Source organism: Heterodontus francisci, chromosome 6, assembly GCF_036365525.1.
Source record: "Heterodontus francisci isolate sHetFra1 chromosome 6, sHetFra1.hap1, whole genome shotgun sequence".
Classification (NCBI taxonomy): domain Eukaryota; kingdom Metazoa; phylum Chordata; class Chondrichthyes; order Heterodontiformes; family Heterodontidae; genus Heterodontus; species Heterodontus francisci.
In genome coordinates this window covers 40379330-40400939 of record NC_090376.1, presented here as the reverse complement: position 1 = coordinate 40400939, position 21610 = coordinate 40379330, and the positions used below count along the sequence as shown (strand labels likewise).

At 47.4% G+C, this 21610-nt stretch overlaps 1 protein-coding gene across 1 annotated transcript in view; it reads left to right on the top strand.

Annotated features, from left to right (window-relative positions):
- rxfp2b (relaxin family peptide receptor 2b) overlaps positions 1 to 21610 on the top strand; it is a 264102-nt gene that overhangs the window by 32700 nt on the left and 209792 nt on the right. The window contains 2 exon segments of the mRNA XM_068034408.1: positions 443 to 520; positions 3329 to 3434. Coding sequence (XP_067890509.1) covers positions 443 to 520; positions 3329 to 3434 — 184 coding nt within the window.

Here is a 21610-nt window from a genome sequence, read left to right as displayed (position 1 = left end):
TCTGACCTTTCCCCCCTCAAATTGCACAACGTTTAAACTACAACCCTTCCCACCATCCCCTACACCCATGAAGTTAATTTGACCCCATTTCCCCAGACGGGGATCCAAAGGCACGGGAATGCCGGCCGTCGCTTTGAAGATCGTGGCGGACCCCTAAGATACCAGGTAAGTGCATGTTAATTTATTAATTTCATTAATTTGCATATGTTAATTCAGGTCCCATTGCCCAGCGGCCGAGAGGCTGCCACAGTGCCTCACTGCCACCAGGAGGATCGGGCTGGGCCCTGCTGGTGTCAAGGTCTGTGGCGGGCCTCATCTGGGGCCATCTTCAGGCCCCTCCCACCACGGATACCGACACCAAGGGCTCCTTTAAAATCTATGTCAGCTTCAAATACTTTTCTGTGTCTAAAATATATTGAATTGTGCTCTGCTATCCTTTTAGATGATAATACTGGCTGGGCAGATAAGTTTGAAATCGTCTTTAGTTCAACTGGCAATGAAAACATATCAGAAGTTTGCTGTAAGTGATATAGTCTCATACTTCAAATGTTTATCTATTCCTTGGGGTTTTTCAAAAAATCTGATAAAACTAGAATGTTATTTCAGACGTTAAAGAATTAAAATTTTGGCAACCCAATCGTAATGCCAGAAGTTAGTGAGCTGGAATTTCCATTTACCAGTTCCACCTTTCCTTAACCCCATCCTGGGGAATGGGATAATTTAAATATTTGGGCAGGCACCCACATATATGACAAATATAACTGAGATGCCTGGCCCATTGAGGCAATGCAGTCTCTGGGTGACATTCTGCCATTCCAAGAGGAAGTGCAAGAGGCCATTTGGGTTGAAGAGAAGATTTAAAAAAAGTAAATTTAGTTCTTGAGTGATGACATTTTGTCACATTATGCAGAGGGATTGATTGTATTTACCTCTTTTACTTTGGGGTTACCTGCAGGCTCATGTGGGTCTCACTGAGCCTATAGAGGGTACTTCAAGTGGAATTCCCAGGGTAGCCTGGCAACAAGGTTATATGGTAAGAATTCCACCTGAAGATAAGTTTGGTAAGCACTTTCTTAAGTCTAATTTCTGTTTTTAAAAATGACCCTGTTAAAAGGGCCCTTTCATAGAACTCCATGTATCCTCAATTTCATTAAAAAAGAAATATCTTTTCTCCCCTCAATTGCCACTAGGTTACTGCTATACTTTGTAAATTCATTCCACTCAAACCTTAATTTCTAACTATAGTAAGATTAATATGGTATGGGGAGGGATTACAGTAGCAAAGAGTTGCCCTTTTCAATGGTTTTGCATATGTCTGAAAGTAAGATTTTAAAAACCTGTTCTACCTATTGTTTTGGGTAGCTATTGTAATATGATTTGGTGGGGTGAAGACATCCAATTTTAGTTTTAAATTTAGTGCAGGTTAATTTCAGATGATCAATTCCATCGGGAAATTAGTGGGCAGTGTAAGCCCAATGCCCATCTGTTGGAATCCATCCAATGCCCAACTAATTTTCATGGTCAAGCCTTATTTCCATATTGCCAGCTAGCTACTCGTGCATTTTGAGTAGCTCGCCCATCAGAGATGGATGAAAATTTGACATGGAGCCCATTGATAAAAGGGAAGTTGAATGAGGGGAAGGTGATTTTGGGGGCTGGCTGAGAATAGTTGTTCATCATAGAAGTGGATTTTTTAAAGGGGCTTGGTAGAGCATTAATGCTCCTTCTGACCCCTAAAAAATCACTTTTAAACCTTAAATCTTGCTTTGAGCATTCTGCAGCTAGTTAGGCTGTTTTAATTTCTGGAATTACCGAGTGGAGTATGTGCAATGCACTCTCTGCCAATTGGTATGTCAAAATTGCTACAACAGACATAAGACTTCAATTCCACAACAATAATTTGCATTTACATAGCACCTTTTAACATAGTAAAATATCCCAAGGAGGTTTACAGGACTGTAATCAGACAAAAATTGACACTGAGCCAAAGAAGGAGATCTTCGGACAGGTGACAAAAAGCTTGGTTAAAGAGATAGGCTTTAAGAATGGTCTTGGAGGAGAAGTGAGAGGTGGAGGAGTTTGGGAAGGCAATTCCAGAACTTAGGACCAAGACAGCTGAAGGCACAATTGCCAATGATGGGGGCAAAGGAAATGGAGAACACACAGGAGACCAGAATTAGAGGAAAGCTGAGTTCATGGAGAATTGTAGGCTGGAGGAGGTTAGGGAAGGGGAGGCCATGAAGGAATTTGAACATGAGGATGAGAATTTTAAATATTAAATAAAGCACGTTCTAAAGAGTGTGCAGGAACAGAGGGACCTGGGTGTGCATGTGCATCGACCTTTGTAGGTGGCAGGACATAATGAGAGCGTGGTTAGCAAAGCATATGGGATCTTGGACTTCATAAATAGAGGCATTGAGTACAAAAGCAGGGAAGTTATGCTGAACCTTTATAAAGCTCTGGTTAGGCCCCAACTAGAGTATTGTGTCCTGTTCTGGTCACTGCACTTTAGGAAGGATGTGAAGGTCCTTGAGAAGGTGTAGAGGAGATTTACCAGAATGATTCCAAGAATCGGGGATTTTTAGTTGCAAAGTTTATATTGGAAAAATTAAGGTTGTTCTCCTTGGAGCAAAGGAGATTGAGGGGAGATTTGATAGAGGTGTACACGATTAGGACAGGCTTAGATAAGGTAGACCAGTAAAAACTGTTCCCATTAACTGATGGTACAAGGACTAGAGGATACAGATTGAAGGTTTTGGGCAAGAGATGCAGGTGGAATGTGAGGAGGAACGTTTTTAAGCAGCGAGTGGTAATGAACTGGAATTTGCTGCCCATGTGGGTGATGGAAGTGGAAACAATCAATGATTTCAAAAAGAAATTGGATGGACACTTGAAGTAACTAAACTTGCAGGGCTACTGGGATCAAGCAGGGGAGTGGGACTGACTGGATTGCTCTGCGGAGAACCGGCATGGACTTAATGGGTCAAATGGCCTTTTTCTGTACCATAAATGACTCTGTGATTCTGCCTTTAAGAGGGAGCCTGGCTGCCCATTTCAAGACCTGTTCGAAAATCCAATCAGGTAGGCCTCAAAAGGCCAATTGGTGGGTGTTTTTTTTTAAATTGGTGAATGCCATGACTTTCAGTGTGACAAGACAAAAATAACCCCTAATACGTTTTAGTTTAAATAAACCAGACTGAATATTCAAACCCTAGTCAGCCTGGACCTTTTGGGTCTTAATATGCAGAAAAGAAACTATAGCAGCTGGACAAAAGTTATTAAGAAATCCTTTGCATGTTATCAGATGTGATATGTACTTATTTTACAGTACTTCAGGACTACCCCCAGAGGTGTGATTGCCAGGAAACAGAATTGGAATGTGTAGATGTGCACCTACGCTATGTGCCACAAGTTTCAGTAAACGTGACTTTACTGTAAGAAAATACATTATTTTCCTTAATTGCATTGTTTGCATGTCTTTTTCTTTTTCATTTTCATTTTCTTTTCCTTAAAAGCCTTCATATACATTAGAGCTCTTAAAATCCATTCATAAAATGTTAAAGTAGTGGCTCCATACAGAATCCCTTTTACAGTTTTATATGAAAATTCAGAAAAAGAGAACACATTTTCATGACATTGTACAAGTGTAGATATGTTTTTACTTTATTCCGGTACAGAACAGCAATAGAAAGAATTGGTTTAAACTGCGTTCTTGCAAATCCTGTTTTTTCCCCTCAATAGTGCTGGCACATTGGAGAAGGATTAATTTCAAGACCGAGCACATTCCACTGTAAAGATGGAGACATATAGAACATGCAATAAATAAGCTAGGTGGATAATATTGGGCTTAAAGGGTTGTTAAGATTGAAATGTATCAGAGAAATTAACTAGATCGAAAGGGATTTTTTGTTGAGGGAAATGAGAGGGCAGTTGAGCCCCATTGCCCACAGCTGCTGTGGCATGTGGGAGCTCCCAGATGCTTCATGGTCCTGGACAACCATGGGCTGGATTTTGTTGTCCCGCTGTTGGGAGCGGCCGTGGGTGCAGAAAATGGCGGCCACCCCGCATGAGACCCATGCTGCTGTGTCGCCACAATTATGCGGCGGGGGCCACTTAACATTGACAGCAGCCGCCCCTGCCCAATCATGGGGGCAGCATTGGCGACGCTGTTCATGGTATCACCTGATGCAGGAGCAGGTGCTGGCGCCATTTTTAAAAGGCTGACAAAACTGCAAACAATTTAAAATAATGCAGAGTTGATCCCTTCCTACCACCCCCATACACTAAATAATGCAGAGTTGACCCTGTCCCCAACTCGGTGGTGCCAACTTCTCCTGGACGGAAAAATGAAGGCACATGAGTGCCGCACGACATGCCCGAGATTGGGAACTGAAGGTAAGATCGTGAGGAATTGAATTTAAATTTATGCAGAGATATTTTAAATATTTAAAGTAGTCTCCTGCCACAGAGCAGCGGAGATGCTGCCACGGAGCCTCGCCATTGCCAGGAAGATCAGGCCCAGTGATCCCAGTGTCAGGCTCCGTGACGGCCACTGCTGCTCTGATTCTCTGGTTTCCCCCCCCCCCCCCCCCCACCACAGAACCTGACGTCGGGCTGAGAACAAAATTCAGCCCTATGTGTGTAGAAAGTGCCTCCAGTTGCTCCATATCGAGCTAAGGGTTTCTGATCCTGAGGAGTGGCTGCAGTCACTATTGGACATATGGGAAACTGAGAATTTTCTGCAGCACATGTTCCAGGAGGTGATCACCCTGTAGTTAGAGAATTCAGGAGGATAGTAAGTGGATGGCCATCCGTCAGGGTAGGAAAAGGCTTGCAGCACAGGAATCTGCCAGGAATGTGGCATTCTCTCAGCAGTTTTCAGCACTGAAATAGCAGTGAGGATGATGACACCTTGGGGAGGTGCAGTCAAGAGCACATCCACAGCACTATGGGGCAACTGAGTGCATGGGGGCACAGCAAAGTGTAAAAATCCAGTGATTTTATGGGATTCAGTAGTTATGGGAAGACAGGTGGTTCTCCAACCACCAATGTGAGTCCAGTGTTGCCTCCCTGGTGCCAGGGTAAAGAACATCATTGAGACGGTGCAGAACATTTTGAGGGAGAAAGGGAACAGCCAGAATTTGTGGTCCATGACATTGGAAGTGAAAGGCTTGAGGTCCGGCAGTCAGATTTCCAGGAGATGTATGCAGTACTCTAGCTGCAGTCAAACTAGTGTTTTACACAGAGCAAAAAAACCTCCCAGCTCACATACAATAAAGGAAAGTATCCCGTATGCCTTCTTGACCACCTTTTCTACCTGTCCTACTACCTACAGGGATCTGTGAATATGCACTTCAAGCTCCCTCTGTTCCTCTACACTTCTCAGAATCCTACTATTTATTGTGTATTCCCTTGCCTTGTCTACCCTCCCCAAATACATTACCCCACACTTCTCTGGATTGAATTCCATTTGCCATTTTTCTGCCCACCTCACCAGTCCATTGATATCTTCCTGCATTCTACAGCTTTCTTCCTCACTATCAACTATATGGCCAATTTTCGTATTATCTGCAAACTCGTAATTATGCCCCCTACATTTAAGTCTAAATCATTATATATACCATGAACAGCAAGAGGTCCAATACGGAGTACTGTGGAACCCATGCAAAACAGCCTTCCAGTCACAAAAATACCCATTGACCATAATTCTTTTGCTTCCTGCCACTGAGCCAATTTTGGAACCAACTTGCCTCCTTCCTTTGAATTCCATGAGCTTTTAATTTTCTGGCCAGTCTGCCATGCAGGACCTTGTCAATAGCCTTGCTAAAATCTATGTAGACTACAGCAAACATGCTAGCCTCATTAACCCTCCTTGTTCCCTCCTCAAAAAATTCAATCAAGTTTGTCAGATATGGCATTCCCTTTATAAATCCATGCTAACTGTCCTTGATTAATTTGTACCTTTCTACATGACAATTTATACTGTCCCTGAAGTTTTTCCAATAATTTGCCCACCACTGCGGTTAGGTTGGTTGGCCTGTAATTACTCGGCCCATCTCTTCCTCCCTTCTTGAACAATGGAACTGCATGAGCTATCCTCCATTACTCTGGCACCAAGCCTGTAGCCAGAGAGGTTTGGAAAATTTTTGCCTGAGCTTCCGCTGTTTCTTGCTTCTCTTAGCAGCCTGGTGATTTATCTACTTTCAAGGATGTGAAACACTTTAATATTTCCTCCCTCACTATGTTTATCCGATCCAATATTTTACACTTCTTAAATACAATGTCTGCTTCATCCCGCTCTTTTGTGAAAACTGACACAAAAAACTCATTAAGAACCATGCCCACATCTTCCGCCTCCACATACAAGCTAACTTTTGGATGTCTAATTGGCCCTACAATTTCCTCAATTAACCTCTTGTTCTTTATTTATTTATCAAACATCTTTAGATTTTCCTTGATTCTACTTGCCAATATATTTTCATGCCATCTCTTTGCTTTCCTAATTTTCCTTGTTAACCTCTCCCCTGCATTGTCTATACTCCTCTAGGCTTTCTGCCTATTGAGCTGATATGAGCGTACATTTTTTGCCTTTATCTACTCTATGCTCTTTACATCTAGGTGGGGGGGGGGTCTAGATTTGGGAGTCCCACCCTTTTTTTCTTTGTAGGAAGATATTTGTTCTGAACTCTCTTTGGCTCCTTAGAAGATTGGCAATACTCAAAGTAAAAAGGTCACCGGTCCAGAGGGATACATTCTAGGTTACTGATGGAAGTAAGTTTGGAAGTTGCAGAGGCTCTATCTACAATCTTCCAGTCTTCATTGGATATGGGGACGGTGTCAGAAGACTGGAGGATTGCAAATGTTACACTCCTGCCTAGAAAAGGGGAGATTGATGAACCGAGCAACTACAGGCTAGTCAGCCTAATGCCAGTAGTGGGAAAACTTATAGAAATAATAATTGGAATTTAGAAAAGTATGAGCTAATAAATGAAAGTCAGCACGGATTTGTTAAAGCCAAGTTCTTTGATGAAGTAACAAAGGGTTGATGAAGGTCATGTATTGATGTTGTGTCTGTGGACTTTCAAAAGATGTTTTATCAAGTACCACATAATAGACTTGTTAGCAAAATAAAAACCCATTGGATTACAGGAACCATGGCAGCATGGGTACAAAATTGGCTAAGGGACACAAATTAAAGAGTAGTGGGGAAAGAATAAGAGCAAAATACTGTGGATGCTGGAACTCTGAAATGAAAAGAGCAGAAAGTGCCGTAAATACTCAGCCGGCCTGGCAGCATCTATGTAGAAAGAAACGGAGTTAATATTTCAGGTCTGTGACCTTTCATCAGAACTGGCAAAAGTTAGAAATGCAACAGTCGTTGAGCAAGAGAAAGGGGGCGGGGGGGGGGGGGAGCGCAGGGAGAAGAAGAACAAAAGGGAAGGCCTGTGATAGGACGGAGGGCAGGAGAGATTAAATGAAATAGATGTCATGGAACAGAATGCAAAGGGAATACTAAATAGTTGTAGTACGATACAAAGCATGAGTCCAGAGAGAGAGTGCTAATGGCAGAATAATGAACAGTTCTGTCGAAAGCAAAAACATAAAAAAAACAAGTTTTAAGACCAGCACATGGTTAAAAAATAAATGAAATAAAAATTAAAATATGTAAAAATAAAAATAATGGGGCTTATGGTCTGAATTTGTGTGCTTAATCGGAAGATGAGGTGCTGTCTTCGAGCTTGCATTGAACTTCAGTGCAACACTGCAGCAGGCCGAGGACAGAAATGTGGGTGTGAGAGCAGGGTGGTGAATTAAAATGGCAAGCAACCAGAAGCTCAGGGTCATGCTTGTGGACTGAGCGGAGGTGTTCTGCAAAGTGGTCACCCAAACTGCCTTTGGTCTCCCTAACGTAGAGGAGACCGCATTGTGAGCAGCTAATACAGTATTCTAAATTGAAATAAGTACAAGTGAATCACTGCTTCACGTGAAAGGAGTGTTTGGAGCCTTGGATGGTGAGGAGAGAGGAAGTAAAAGGGCAGGTATTACACCTCCTGTGATTGCATGGGAAGGTGCTGTGGGAAGGGGATGAGGTGTCGGGGTGATGGCAGAGTGGACCAGGGTGCTACTGGTGGAGCACCTACCAAAGGCCCAGGAGCAGCGCTGGACCCAAGCCACAGGTAGGTCAGGGCAGGAGGGGCCTCACAGTGTGGGGGTCGAGGGAGAGGGGGGTGTATGGGGGTCAGTAGCAAGGGCAGGGGGTTGGCTCTCAGTGGGCCACCCCTTCCTGATGCCGGGTCCCTCATTCAGGCACTATATGCCTTCTAACGAGAGTCCCACACCTAACCCCCGGTTGTTCCTGGAGCTGGCAGACAGCCCGATACTTCAGTGACGGGGAGGCAGCCATGAACAGCCAAGTCCATTTTCATAGTGCTGTGGGCTCTGCAGGGTGATGTGGGGTCAGAGGGTTGGGGTTGCAGGAAGTCTGCAAGGGGGTGAATTGCGTTTGGGTGGCTCTATGAACAAACTACTGGGTGAAATGTTTGTTTGCCAATACTGCTGGATGAGAGGGTTGGCCATCAGTAAGAGTGGACACTGATGGCCATCAGGGATTCTGCCAGGAGAAGGAGCAAAACCTCAGTTGCCAGGGCAGGGCCAACTTTCTATTGATACCGGTTTGAAGGCCCATTGGTTACTTAGCATGGGTTTCGTACACCCTGCCTTTTTGGGCTCCTGTGGCATGATGAGGCACCTCTGATGGCAGGGCCAAGAGGCAGTTGCACCTGCCCATGAAGCTCCACGAAGAGCAGCAGCAGCTGGCCACGCCAAGAAGGGCCCACTCGTGTCAGACAGTGTACCAGACCCGAATCAGCTACCTCCAAATGTTCGAGTGGCATTTTAAGCCAAAGACTGCACCTCTCCAGGGAGGCCATCACTGACTTATGTGCCCTGCTGCAGGATGAGTTGTGACCAATAGAATTTGGGGATCACCCAATGCCAGTGGCACTAAACTTTTACGTGTCTGGATCATTCCAAGGATTCACCAGAGACATGTGTGGTGTCTCACAGGCAGCAGCCCATTGCGGCATCAAGGAGGCAACCGATGCCCTGTTCAAGAGGGATGATGACTATGTGCGCTACCAAACTGATCCTGACAGTCAGGTCAAGAGCGGCAATGGATTCAGGGCCACTGCTGAATTTCCCTACGTGCGAGGTGTGATAGATTACACGCATGTGGCCATCAAGGCTCCCACAGACCAACCAACCACCTTCATCAACAGGAAGGGCTTTTACTCCATCAATGTTCAACTCGTCTGCGAGCAGCAAAAGCATTCCCTGCAGGCAGCCATGACACCTAGATACTTCGATAATCTCAGGTGCCACAGCTTTTTAGGCCCCCACCCCTCATGCAGACCTTTAGGGTTGGATTCTTGGGGACAAGGGCTTGGCTACTCACGCCTGTGAGAAACCGTCACAATGCAGAGGAGGAGAGGTACAACAATTGCCACGGCTTCACAGGAGCTACCATCGAGCAGGCCATTGGGCTGCTGAAGATAAGATTCCACTGCCACAATCGATCCAGTGGAGCCCTGCAGTATGCCTCTGCGAGGGTATCATAGTGGTCTGCTATGCTCTGCACAATATAGCACTGCAGAGGGGGGAGGCTTTGCATGATATGCCTGAGCAACACTCCTCCACTGAGGAGGAGGTCCCGGAAGAGGGTGATGAGCAGGCAGCACTGGATTTTGAAGCCCTTGCACCAGGTGCCAGGCAGATTCAGTGACATACCAAGGAGGAAAAAACGAATTTCATAATTACCTGCTTCCAGCCACCCTGATATCCACTCGCAGAGAAATCAGTGAAGACTCACCTCAATGCATGTAAACTGTTGCCTCCTTTCCATTTGTGTTCCATACCTATTGCCCACCTGAAACACACACTAGTTCCCACGGGAGATCATGTTTAAATGAGGGCTGTGCTTATGTTGGCAATCCACTAAGTGGGGAAGGGTGAAGTCAGCAGTTCACAGTTAAAACATGATAGAATAATCACTTTTACACAAAGAACATTGGTGGCTTGAACAAAAGAATTTTACTTGAAGCATCACATGTCAGATATCAAACACCTGTAAACCACCAAATGTGTCTCTGTGCTTCTATAAGGTGTGAACCCAGCACCAGCAGCTGGGCTGGAGGCAGGCTGCCCCTTGGCATGTGATGACTTCAGCCGCCATCATCAAGCTGCCCGAGGCCTGGAAGGACCCAGCTGTCTGAGGGTTTCCTGCATAGGTGTCGTGGCTGGCGGAGCTGGGCTCACTGGTGGAAGAGCTGAGGAGCCCCTGGCCATACTCAGTGCACCCTGAGGGGAGCCCCCAGCCCTCCTCCCTTTTCTCTTGAATCTCCTGACTCACCAGAGAAGGATGAGGAGCTGAAGAAGACTCCAAGCACCTTGTCCTTCTCTTGCCTTGCCACTGCTGCGTCAAGCCCATGGCCAAGGCAATGGTGTGCAGGTCTGCGTGCCTCTGTGGGATCTGGGTCTCCATGAGGGTTGCCAACCTCTCGATGGAGGAAGCCACGCGCTCACATGCCTGAGACATAGCAGCACTCATGGCATGGATGGACTCCACTGTCCACTCATGGCTGCGCATTGCCTCTGGCATCTCTGCCATATGTTGCCTTGCCTCTCTCTGCAACTCCAGCATGCCCTGTGTTGTCGACACCAGAGGTTCATCAGCCTGGGGCTCAGCACGGCCTGGCCACCAACTGTCAGAGGCCTCGGCTGTCTCAGCCAGCTGCTCGGGCGTGTGTGCGTTGCTCTCACCAGCTTGTGACCCTGATTCTGCAGCTGACTGAAAACCACTGAGATGAAAATATCTGCGCTGGTGGAAGGGGCAGGAGAGTCATGGGACAGTGCATCCTCTGAGTGCTCCTTCTCTTCAGAGATAGTTGGCTGTCCCCCTTCTGTTTGAGTCTCCTGCAGACACCAACCTGCATGAGGGAACACAAACATGTGTGGGTTAGGCTGTGCAGATTTTGTCTTGCCAACCATACCGGATGTGAGTCCCAGAAGTAAACTATGTTGATGGAAGCCAATCCTCAATCTTTTGCACGGAGACTCCAGTCTCAGATCAGATATGGCACGACCACCTTGTATCCCTGCCAATTCTAACACCCCTTCCTTGGCTGTGGTGAGAGGCCAAAGATCCGATATGCCTCCACACGTTCATGATGTCTCCCTCCTGTTGTGGGCCCTCTTGCTCTGCAAGAGGAAAGATGGAAATAGTCATACTTCACAGAGATCAATTTGACAATTCTGCTAGTGTCAGCCCCTCGTCGCCTAGTGGACTTTCACATATAGTTCATGCTGCCACCTGGTCTTAGGGGAGTTGAGGTGGGGGAAGGGGTTAATCTGTGAAAGAAGGTGGCCTGTGGCCGAGATGCAGCCATGCTTCTGTCAGGATGAGGTGGTGCCTAACCCCCTCTGCCATCGCTGTTGTAGTGCCACCCTCTCCGTGTCCCGCAAACTCCTGTGTAGCCACTTGCCAACTCTTAAAAAGGAGAAAGGGGTGAAGTATTCACCTTGTTGACCCACTTGTGGCACTGTACCAAGTTCCAGGGAGTGACACCATGGCTACTGATCTCCTCAGCTATCTCCATTCAGGCTTGCTTGATCAGGTGGGAGGACCTCTTAATGCCATCACTGGAGAAGAGGACCTCCTGTCTTTCACTTGCAGCCTGGAGGAGAATCTGCAGGGAGGCATCACTGAACTGTGGGCCACCCTGTGTCTTGGCCCTGCCATCCTGTGGGGTCCGCTTCAAGGGGGGTTGGGGGGGTGGGGTCCAGAGTCAAGGTCTCAGTTTGGAGCAGCTAGCAGCAAATTAATGCAAGGAAACAATGCCAGCAGGGCTTTATATATGGCACGAGCACCTGCTCCGGAGTCATGTGATGCTGTATTCAGCATCTCACCTCCTGCCCTGCCGCATGATTGGGGGGGGGCCGCCCGCACCTCCATTATGCAAAACGGCCACCCGCTGCATGATCGCAGTGGGGTGGGCGAGGTGGGTGGTGTGCTGAATTTTTCTGTTGATGGCCAAGTCCTGCCACCAGGGCTGAAAGCGGTAGCCCTGGGACAGTATTTTGCCGGCAGCAGCCAATCAAAGGGCAGGCAGCTGAGGAGCCTCGGCAGCAGCACTGTTAGCAGTGGCTACTGCTGAGGCTGCAGGATGAAGGAGAGGGCTCCTCAATGCCAAGGCATCCCCAAAGAGCAAGTAAGTTATTTTTGAACAGCCAGCCAATCAGATGGGTTGGCAAGGCATGTTCATGTTGCACTGGCAGCGGGTTAGGCGTGGGGGTGGCCATTGCTGCTGGGCCCCCTCAGGAACCCACTGAGGTGCCACCTGGGTTTACTTGGTAGTCTCCCCACAGTGGCGGGTCATCCTAGTGCGGGCAAAATGCCTGCAAGGGTGGGATGTGACCTTTATTAAACCCTTGAGTGGCTCAATTGACCATCCGGTGAGCAACTGTGGCGCTAAGGTTCCTGCCACTGGCAGTATGCCATGGTGATGGGAAGATGTTGAGCTTCCTTCTGATGCCTTTCCCGCCATATTGCCAGCCTGTTTCCAAAGGACTGGGAATATTCAGCCTGGGGTAACTGGGACCTCAATGGTGGAACCAACAGTGTATTTCTCTAACAATGAGATTTAAGGATTGGGAAAGAAATAGAAACAACTGAGAAGGATGAATTGGAGTCAATCAGATACAGAAAGAGAAATAAAGAAGGAAAGAAAGATTGAATTAAGGGAAAAAGGAAAAAAAAGACTGAAGTGAAAAGAGCAGAAAATGGCACTTTTAAAATCTCTCGAGCAATTTACTACATGAAGTAATCAGACTCCACAGTTTAAATTGTTTAGTTTCAGAGCCAAAGAGGTTGATTGGCATTGTATTAACAATTACCCTGTCATTAAAAAGGTACTTGTGTGGTTAGTTACCAGACTTAACTTTCAGTGACGAGTTTAATGGGCAATTATTGTGGAAATCTAGTAGTTCCATAAAAACTGGGAGGCTAAGGGCAAGATCCAGTGTGTGCAAAGCCCTTAAGCATGTATTACTCCAGCCAAATACACAATAGAGTCATTAGCCAGAGTTTTGCCAACACACTGTGGGTTCTGCCACCAAGACAGGCGAACGACAGGACAGCAGAGCTGTTTACTGGCAGGGGCTAAATAAGAGGCTGTTGCTGAGACGGCAGTTCTAAATCTCATAAAATCCTGGGAGTGGTGTAAAATGGCCATCAATAGGGCAATTAATTACCTTTAATTGGTTGCCCACCTCAGTCGGCGATTGACTGAGCCGCTGCTGCTCCTGCTGTGGATAATATCCCGTGATGGGGGAACACATTGGGCTTCCCTCCCAACGCCTTCCACCACCATTTTACCACCCCTCCCGCCTCCCAGTTTGACTCCAGAGGACTAGTAAAATTCAGCCCATAGACTTATAGGGTTGAATTTTACCAGCCCATTGGAGACAGGCTTGGAGGCAGGAGGTGTGGTTAAATGGCGGCAAAAGGAGTCTGGAAGGAAGCCCAACATCTTTACATCGTGACCGAATATTACTAAACGTGGCTGGACTGGTGGGAGGAGGTCGTGCTGGAACATGGAGAGAAGGTAATAAAATTGCTGTTGCCTGTTTAACAGGCTTAATCAGCTTTTTCTAATTTTACAACAGGTGCATGGGAACATTGGAGTTTCAGAGCCTCACCAGCGATAACGAGGCTGTGAATTAGTGGGATGTCAATGTTGGCTGCAGTCGGCAGCCATTGCAAATGATAGTTTGACTAGGCAGGGAGGGTGGAACAGAATGGACAGCAGAAGTAGCAATCCGGAGCAGGGACAAACTTACTGAGCACAGCGGTGGCATACTTCCTGAGTGCCCTCTCTGACTTGCCACTTGTATGTACAGAGGAAAGGGGTGTGAGAGGCCCAGAGAACTGAGTGCAACTGTTTGCTATGGGTGTCATTCATTCAGGCTTCGAGACCTCTAGTGAGGAGCAGCATCAGAGAAGCAGAGAGCTGCAGCCACCAGGAGTGAGCAACAACACCCAGAGGGGCACCAGGATCATGAGCCTGGAAGGCGGAAGGGAGAGGAGGGCACAGAGGGGCACACAATCAGCCTCTTGCTTGCAGAAAACAATACCCACCAGATAGGGTCTTCCATCAGAGACTCAATTTCCTGTAAATGTCAGAGCAATAATGTTGCTGAAGACTGCACCTCTCCAGGGAGGCAGTCATCGAGCTGTGTGCCATTTTGGCAGATGAGTTGAGTACTATGGGGAGGGACAGGCACCCAATGTCTGTCGTGTTGAAGGTCACCGGGGCGCTGAATTTCTATACCTCAGGATCATTTCAGGGATTTACCTGGAGATATCTGTGGGATCTCCCATTCTGCTGCATCAAGATGGTCACTGATGCCATGTTCAAGAGGACCAGCCAGTATGTACGCTTTCACATCGATCCGAACAATCTAGCTGAAAGGACCATAGGATTCGGGGCCATCGCTGGATTCCCCAAAGTGCAGGGTGTATTGAATGCACACATGTGGCCATCAAGGCTCCCACAGACTAGACAGCAGCCTTCATCAACAGGAAGGGCTTCCACTCGCTCAATGTGCAAGATTCCTGGGCAGCTGCCACGATGACTACAGACTAAGGCAGTCCCAGGTGGCCGACATTTTCAGGCTCACCTTCAAGCATGGGTACTGGCTGATAAGAGTCATAGAGTTATACAGCACAGAAACAGGCCCTCCAGCCCATCGTGTCTGTGCCAGCCATCAAGCACATAACTATTCTAATCCCATTTTCCAGCATTTGGCCCATAGCCTTGTATGCTATGGCGTTTCAAGTGCTCATCTAAATACTTCTTGAATGTTGTGAGGGTTGCTGCCTCTACCACCCCTTCAGGCAGTACGTTCCAGATTCCAACCACCCTCTGAGTGAAAAAATTTCTCCTCAAATCTCCTCTAAACCTCCTGCCCCTTACCTTTTAAATCTATGCCCCCTGGTTATTGACCCCTCCACTAAGGGAAAAAGTTTCTTCCTATCTAACCTATCAATGCCCCTCATAGTTTTATATACCTCAATCATGGCCCCCCTCAGCCTTCTCTGCTGTAAGGAAAATAACCCTAGTCTTTTCAGTCTCTCTTCATAGCTGAAATGCTCCAGGCAACATCCTGGTGAATCTCTTCTGCAACCTCTCCACGGCAATCATATCCTTCCTATAGTGTGGTGCCCAGAACTGTGCACAGTACTCCAGCGATGGCCTAACTAGCGTTTTATACAGCTCCATCATAACTTCCCTGCTCTTTTATATTCTATGCCTCGGCTTATAAAGGCAAGTTTCCCATTTGCCTTCCTAACCACCTTATCGACCTGTGCTGCTGCCTTCAGTGATCTATGGACAAGTACACCAAGGTCCCTCTGACCCTCTTCCTAGGGTCCTACCATCCATTGTATATTTCCTTGCCTTGTTAATCCTCCCAAAATGCAACACCTCATACTTCTCAGGATTAAATTTCATTTGCCACAGCTCCGTCCATCTTACCAGTCCATCCATGTTGTCCTGTAATCTAAGGCTTTCCTCCTCACTATTTATGATACCATCAATTTTCGTGTCATCTGCAAACTTACTTATCATACCTCCTATATTCACGTCTAAATCATTAATGTACACTACAAACAGCAAGGGTCCCAGCACCAATCCCGGTGGTACACCACTGGTCACAGGCTTCCACTCGCAAAAACAACCCTCGGCCATCACCCTCTGCCTCCTGCCACTAAGCCAATTTTGGATCCAATTTGCCAAATTGTCCTGGTTCCCATGGGCTCTTACCTTCTTAACCAATCTCCTATGCGGGACCTTATCAAAAGCCTTACTGAAGTCCATCAACTGCTTAACCCTCATCTACACATCTAGTCACCATCTCTCAAAATGTTATCAAGTTAGTTGGACATGATCTCCCCCTGACAAGGCCATGCTGACTATCCTTGATTAATCCCTGCCTCTCCAAGTAGAGATTAATCCTGTCCCTCAGAGTTTTTTCCAGTAGTTTCCCTACCACTGATGGATTCACCGGCCTGTAATTATCTGGTTTATCCCTGCTACCCTTCTTGAATAATGGTACCACATTCACTGTCCTCCAGTCCTCTGGTACCTCTCCTGTGGCCAGAGAGGATTTGAAAATTTGTGTCAGAGCCCCTGATATCTCCTCCTTGCCTCACATAACAGCCTGGGCCTGGGGATTTCTCCACTTTCAAGCACACTAAAACAGCTAATGCTTCCTCCCGTTCAATGCTAATTTGTTCCAGTATATCACAATCCCCCTCCCTGATCTCTACACCTACATCATCCTACTCCATAGTGAACACAGATGAAAAGTAATCATTTAAAACCTCACCTCTGTCCTCCGGCTCCACACACAGATTGCCACTTTGGTCCCTAATGGGCTTTACTCTTTCCCTGGTTATCCTCGCCCATAATATATGTATAAAACGCCTTAGGATTTTCCTTTATCTTGCCCATCAATGTTTTGTCATGTCCCCTCTTCGCTCTCCTAATTACTTTTTTAAGTAACTCCCCACCCCCCCCCACCCCCCACATTTTCTATACTTCTCTAGTGCCTCTGCTGTTTTCAGCACTCTGAATCTGCCATGAGCCTCTTTTTTTTTTTTTTCCTGATCCAATCCTCTATATCCCTTGACATCCAGGGTTCCCTGGACTTGTTGGCCCTACCCTTCACCTTTAACGGGTACATGTTGGCTCTGAACTCTCGTTATTTCCTCTTTGACTCCCACTGGTCTGATGTAGACTTTCCTACAAGTAGCTGCTCCCAGTCCACTTTGACCAGATCCTGTTTTATGATATTGAAATCTGCCTTCCCTCAATTCAGTACCTTTATTTCTGGTCCATCTTTGTCCTTTTCCATAACTACCTTAAATCATAGAGTTATGGTCACTATCCCCAAAATGCCCCCCCCCCGCTGATACATCTACCACTCGTCTGGCTTCATTCCCTAGGATTAGGTCTAGTACTGCCCCTTCTCTTGTAGGACTTTCTACGTACTGGCTCAAAAAGCTCTCCTGTATGCATTTTAAGAATTCCACCACCTTTAAGCCTTTTGCACTAAGACTATCTCAGTTGATATTGGGGAAGTTGAAATCCCCTACTATTATTTTTACACCTCTCTGAGATTTGCTTACATATCTGCTCCTCTATCTCTCCCTGACTATTTGGAGGCCTGTAGTACACTCCCAGCCAAGTGATTGCCCCCTTTTTGTTTTTAAGTTCTACCCATATGGCCTCATTTGAGGAACCTTCTAAGATATCATCCCTCCTTACTGCAGTAATTTACTCCTTGATCAACAGTGCAATGCCACCTCCTCTTTTACCCCCTCCCCTGTCTCACCTGTAGATTCTATACCCTGGAATATTGAGCTGCCAGTCCTGTCCCCCTCTCAACCATGTCTCTGTGACAGTAATAATATTCTAATCCCATGTGCTAATCATTGCCCTTAATTCATCTGCCTTTCTAGTAAGACTCCTTGCATTAAAATAGATGCAAGCCAGCTTTGCATTTTTCACTGCGCCTTAACAGGTCTATATTTGCTCTGCCTTCCAGACTGACTCAGTTTCTCTTTTATACTTGACTGTGCATCACCCCCTACTGTACCTCCATTCTGTATCCCATCCCCCTGCCAAATTAGTTTAAACCCCCCCCACAACAGCACTAGCAAACCTCCCAGCAAGGATGTTGGTCCCGTTCCAGTTCAGGTGCAACCCGTCCAACTTGTACAGGTCCCACCTTTGCCAGAAACAGACCCAGTGATCCAGAATACTAAAGCCCTCCCTCCTGCACCATCTCCTCAGCCACGCATTCATCTGCTCTATCCTCCTATTCCTATACTCACTAGCACGTGGCACCGGGAGTAATCCAGAGATTACAACCTTTGAGGTCCTGCTTTTTAATCTGCTACGTAGCTCCCTAAATTCTTGTTGCAGGACCTCATCCCTCTTTCTATCTATGTCATTGGTACCAATGTGTACTACGACCTCTGACTATTCATCCCACTTCAGAATGTCCTGCAGCTGCTCTGTGACATCCTTGCCCCTAGCACCAGGGAGGCAATATACCATCCTGGAGTCATGTTTGCGGTCACAGCAACGTCTATCTGTACCCCTTACGATAGAATCCCCTACCACTATAGCTCTTCCACTCCTTTTCCTTCCCTCCAGTGCAGTTGAGCCACCTGTGGTGCTACAGACTTGGCTCTTGCTGCATTCCCCTGAGAAGCTATCTCCCCCAACAGTATCCAAAGTGGAAAATCTGTTAGATAGGGAGATGGACCTAGGGGACTTCTGCACCATCTGCTTGGTTCTTCTACTCTGCCTGGCGCTCACCCATTCCCTTTCTACCTGAGCAGTCTTTACCTGCGGTGTGACCACGTCCCTGTATGTGCTATCCACGATGATCTCAGCCTCACGGATGCTTCGCAGTGTCCCCAGCCACCGCTCCAGATCCGAAATGCGGATTTCGAGTAGCTGCAGCTGGGGACACTTCCTGCACACGTGATCGCCTTGGACACTGGAAGTATCCCTAACTTCCCATTGCACAGGAGGAGCACTCCACGTTGCCAGGCTGCTCTGTCTTGACTTACCCTTAATTTATCCCCTTAAAATTACCCACTGAGAGGATGGCTACTTATGCCTGCCAGGAACCCAAGCACAGATGCAGAGGAGAGATACAACATTTGCCACGGAACAACTCAAGCGGCCATCGAGCAGGCTTTCTGAAGATGCAGGTCTGATGCCTGGATAGATCTGGTGCAGCCCTTCAGTCTGCCCTAACAAGGGTCTCATGTATTGTGGTGGTGTGCTGTGCTCTGCACAACCTGGTGCTACAGAGGGGAGAAGCTTTGAACAATGAGGACATCATGGAGCATGATGTTTCCTCTAACAATGAGGGTATGAAGGGGTTGGTGACCAGGCGAAACAGGAAGAAGACCCTAAGAACAACAGACAAATCGTGATGAGAGACACACAAGGGAGGCTCGTTACTTGCTGATACAGACAGGTTTCACGAGCATTACTTACACACCCAGTTAATCCAATAGAACCCTTCACTTTCTGCTCACCTGCTGTTGTTTCCTTGATTACTTTTACCATTTTCCTGGAGCTATCATCACACTAGTTAACAGCATAGGAAATGCATTGACTTAATTCGGTGTGCTCCTTCCCATCAAGCCCTTTGCAGGAGTCAGCAAACAGTTATTGGCCCAGCAGTGGTAAAAGAAGTAAAGGATTCTTTTAGCGGTGTACCATTTCACAATTCATTTAAGACACATACACAGGAAGGTGACATCTAAAATCAAAATATAAACCCGTGAAACCCAAGTGCAGCTTGGTGGACTTTTTCACATGTTTGCATGTGCTCCCACGTGATGCTCCCCCTGCACTGTCGGCTGTGGTGGAGGTAGGCTGCTGAACTTTCTGCTCCATGGCTCTTGACTGTGGTAATCATCCTATCATTGCCTGAGGCCCTGGCACATTGGAATCCTCCTTCACAGGTGCAAGAGCACCCTTTCTCTCCATGGCTTTGTGAGGCACTGGTGCCACCATCCATGCCAGGAGTACCCTGAGAGGCGCACCCAGATGCTGCAGACAGCTATTCTTCCACACTTTCAGAGCCCACTTGGCCATCTCTGTTCACCAAAGCAGTCTGAGGACCTGGTGATGGCTCCAGTTGTCTCATTCCCCTCTTACCCAGCCATTGCTCCACACAGCTCATGGAGGTGGCAATGGCATATAGGTCCGTGTTCATCTCCGACATCCACTGGTTGGAATGTTGAATTTGGCTCTCCATGAGGGGCACCAATCTCTCGATGGAGGAAGCTATTCAAGCACAAGCCAGAGTCATGGCTGCACTCATGGCTTGGATTGACTCCTTCATTATCCGTGCATGGGAATGCATAGACTCTGGAAGCTCCATCAGATGTTTCTGCACCTCATGCTACTGTTCCAGCATCTGCTGCCTTGTTGATGACTTCTGAGACATGTCATCAGCCTGAGGCATGTCATCATCCTGAAGTTGAACTTCGCAGGCCTTCCCACATTCCTTGAGTGAGAGTGGCATCAAATATCACTGCCTCTGTCAGCTGCTTGGGTGCATCTGTGCTGTGCTCACCGGATTGTGACCCCATTACTAACCACGCGCGAGTGCCCAGCAACATGAGAGTATCTGTGCTGGTGGAGAGTGTGGGGCAATGATGTGATGGTGCACCCTATGAGGTCTCCTCCTCCTCGGAGGTGGGGAGCTGTCGCTTAGGCTTGGGAGCTGGCCGCTCTTGTTCATGACCTACAAGAGTAAAAAGAGTGCTGAGAGGGCTATGCGCTTTACAACACATCCTTCTAGCTACTCCATCATCTGGACCTCTATGTGAGCAGTGATGGACATAAGAGCACTATTCTTTGTGCTCACCAGAGGGTCTCCACACCCATCCATTAGACCACTCACTCACTCACTCGGGGCTCTACACCCATCTCACTATCCGCGATTACCTTGCCTGCCTCCCAGCTCCAGTCTGTCTTCCTCCATAGGTGTGAGGATGGCCATGTAGGGCACATTGCCTCCCGTTCTTGACATTACCCATGCGTTGTGAGTTCTCTTCTCCTGCAAGCACATTAATTCCCATTGTTACTCACCCATCAAAGTGACACACAACTCGTATGTTCGCGGCAGCCTGACTGTCCAATGTGGTGGTATGCCTCCTGCATGCGGCCAACAGCTGGCTGTGCAGGATCGCGCCTGCCTTACCCGTGTCCTGCACAGAGAGACTAATATGCATTTGACAACCAATGCTGATGCCTGGGCATCTCCACTGAGTGGGTGGGCAACTCCTTCTCCAATCTCCGTTTTATCTTCAGTCACATTTAAGGCTGCAAGATTAATATTATGTGCTGCACTCGCCTTGCCAGAACACACAAGGTCATTGACCCTCTTTGGGCACTGCAGTCAGGTACGAGGGACAACCCCACAGCTGCTGACATCCTCTGCTATCTCCAGTCAGGCCTGCTTGGTTTGGCGAGTCGGTCTCTTCCTGCCATCCCCAAAGAAACAGGACTTCCCTCAGTTCCCTTACAGCCTGGAGGAGTACCTCCAGGAAGGTATCATTGAATCTTGGACCCTTGAACTACTTTCAGCCATGTTTTCATTTTGTGCTGCTGCCAGGGCGTTCTCACTGCTCCGTCCAGGACAACTGCATTATCATCTTCTACTGGCTGGCCAAGGTTTCAGGATCCAGAACTCCCCCCCCCCCCCCCCCCCCCCCCCCCCCTCTGCCTGCACCGTCGCAGTGGACACCTCCTCCACCTTCTGTCCCTTAATTGGCCAGCCCTGACAATATCACGCTCACACTCTGCTGCCCACCCATGCGGCCATGTCACCCATGGCTGGTGGGTGGGACTTGCTTACTTGAGGTAAAATGTTGGCCACAAAGTCATTATGGAACAAAAGGAGGCCACTTGGCTCACTGAGTCTATGCCAGCTCTCTATAGAGCAAACCAGT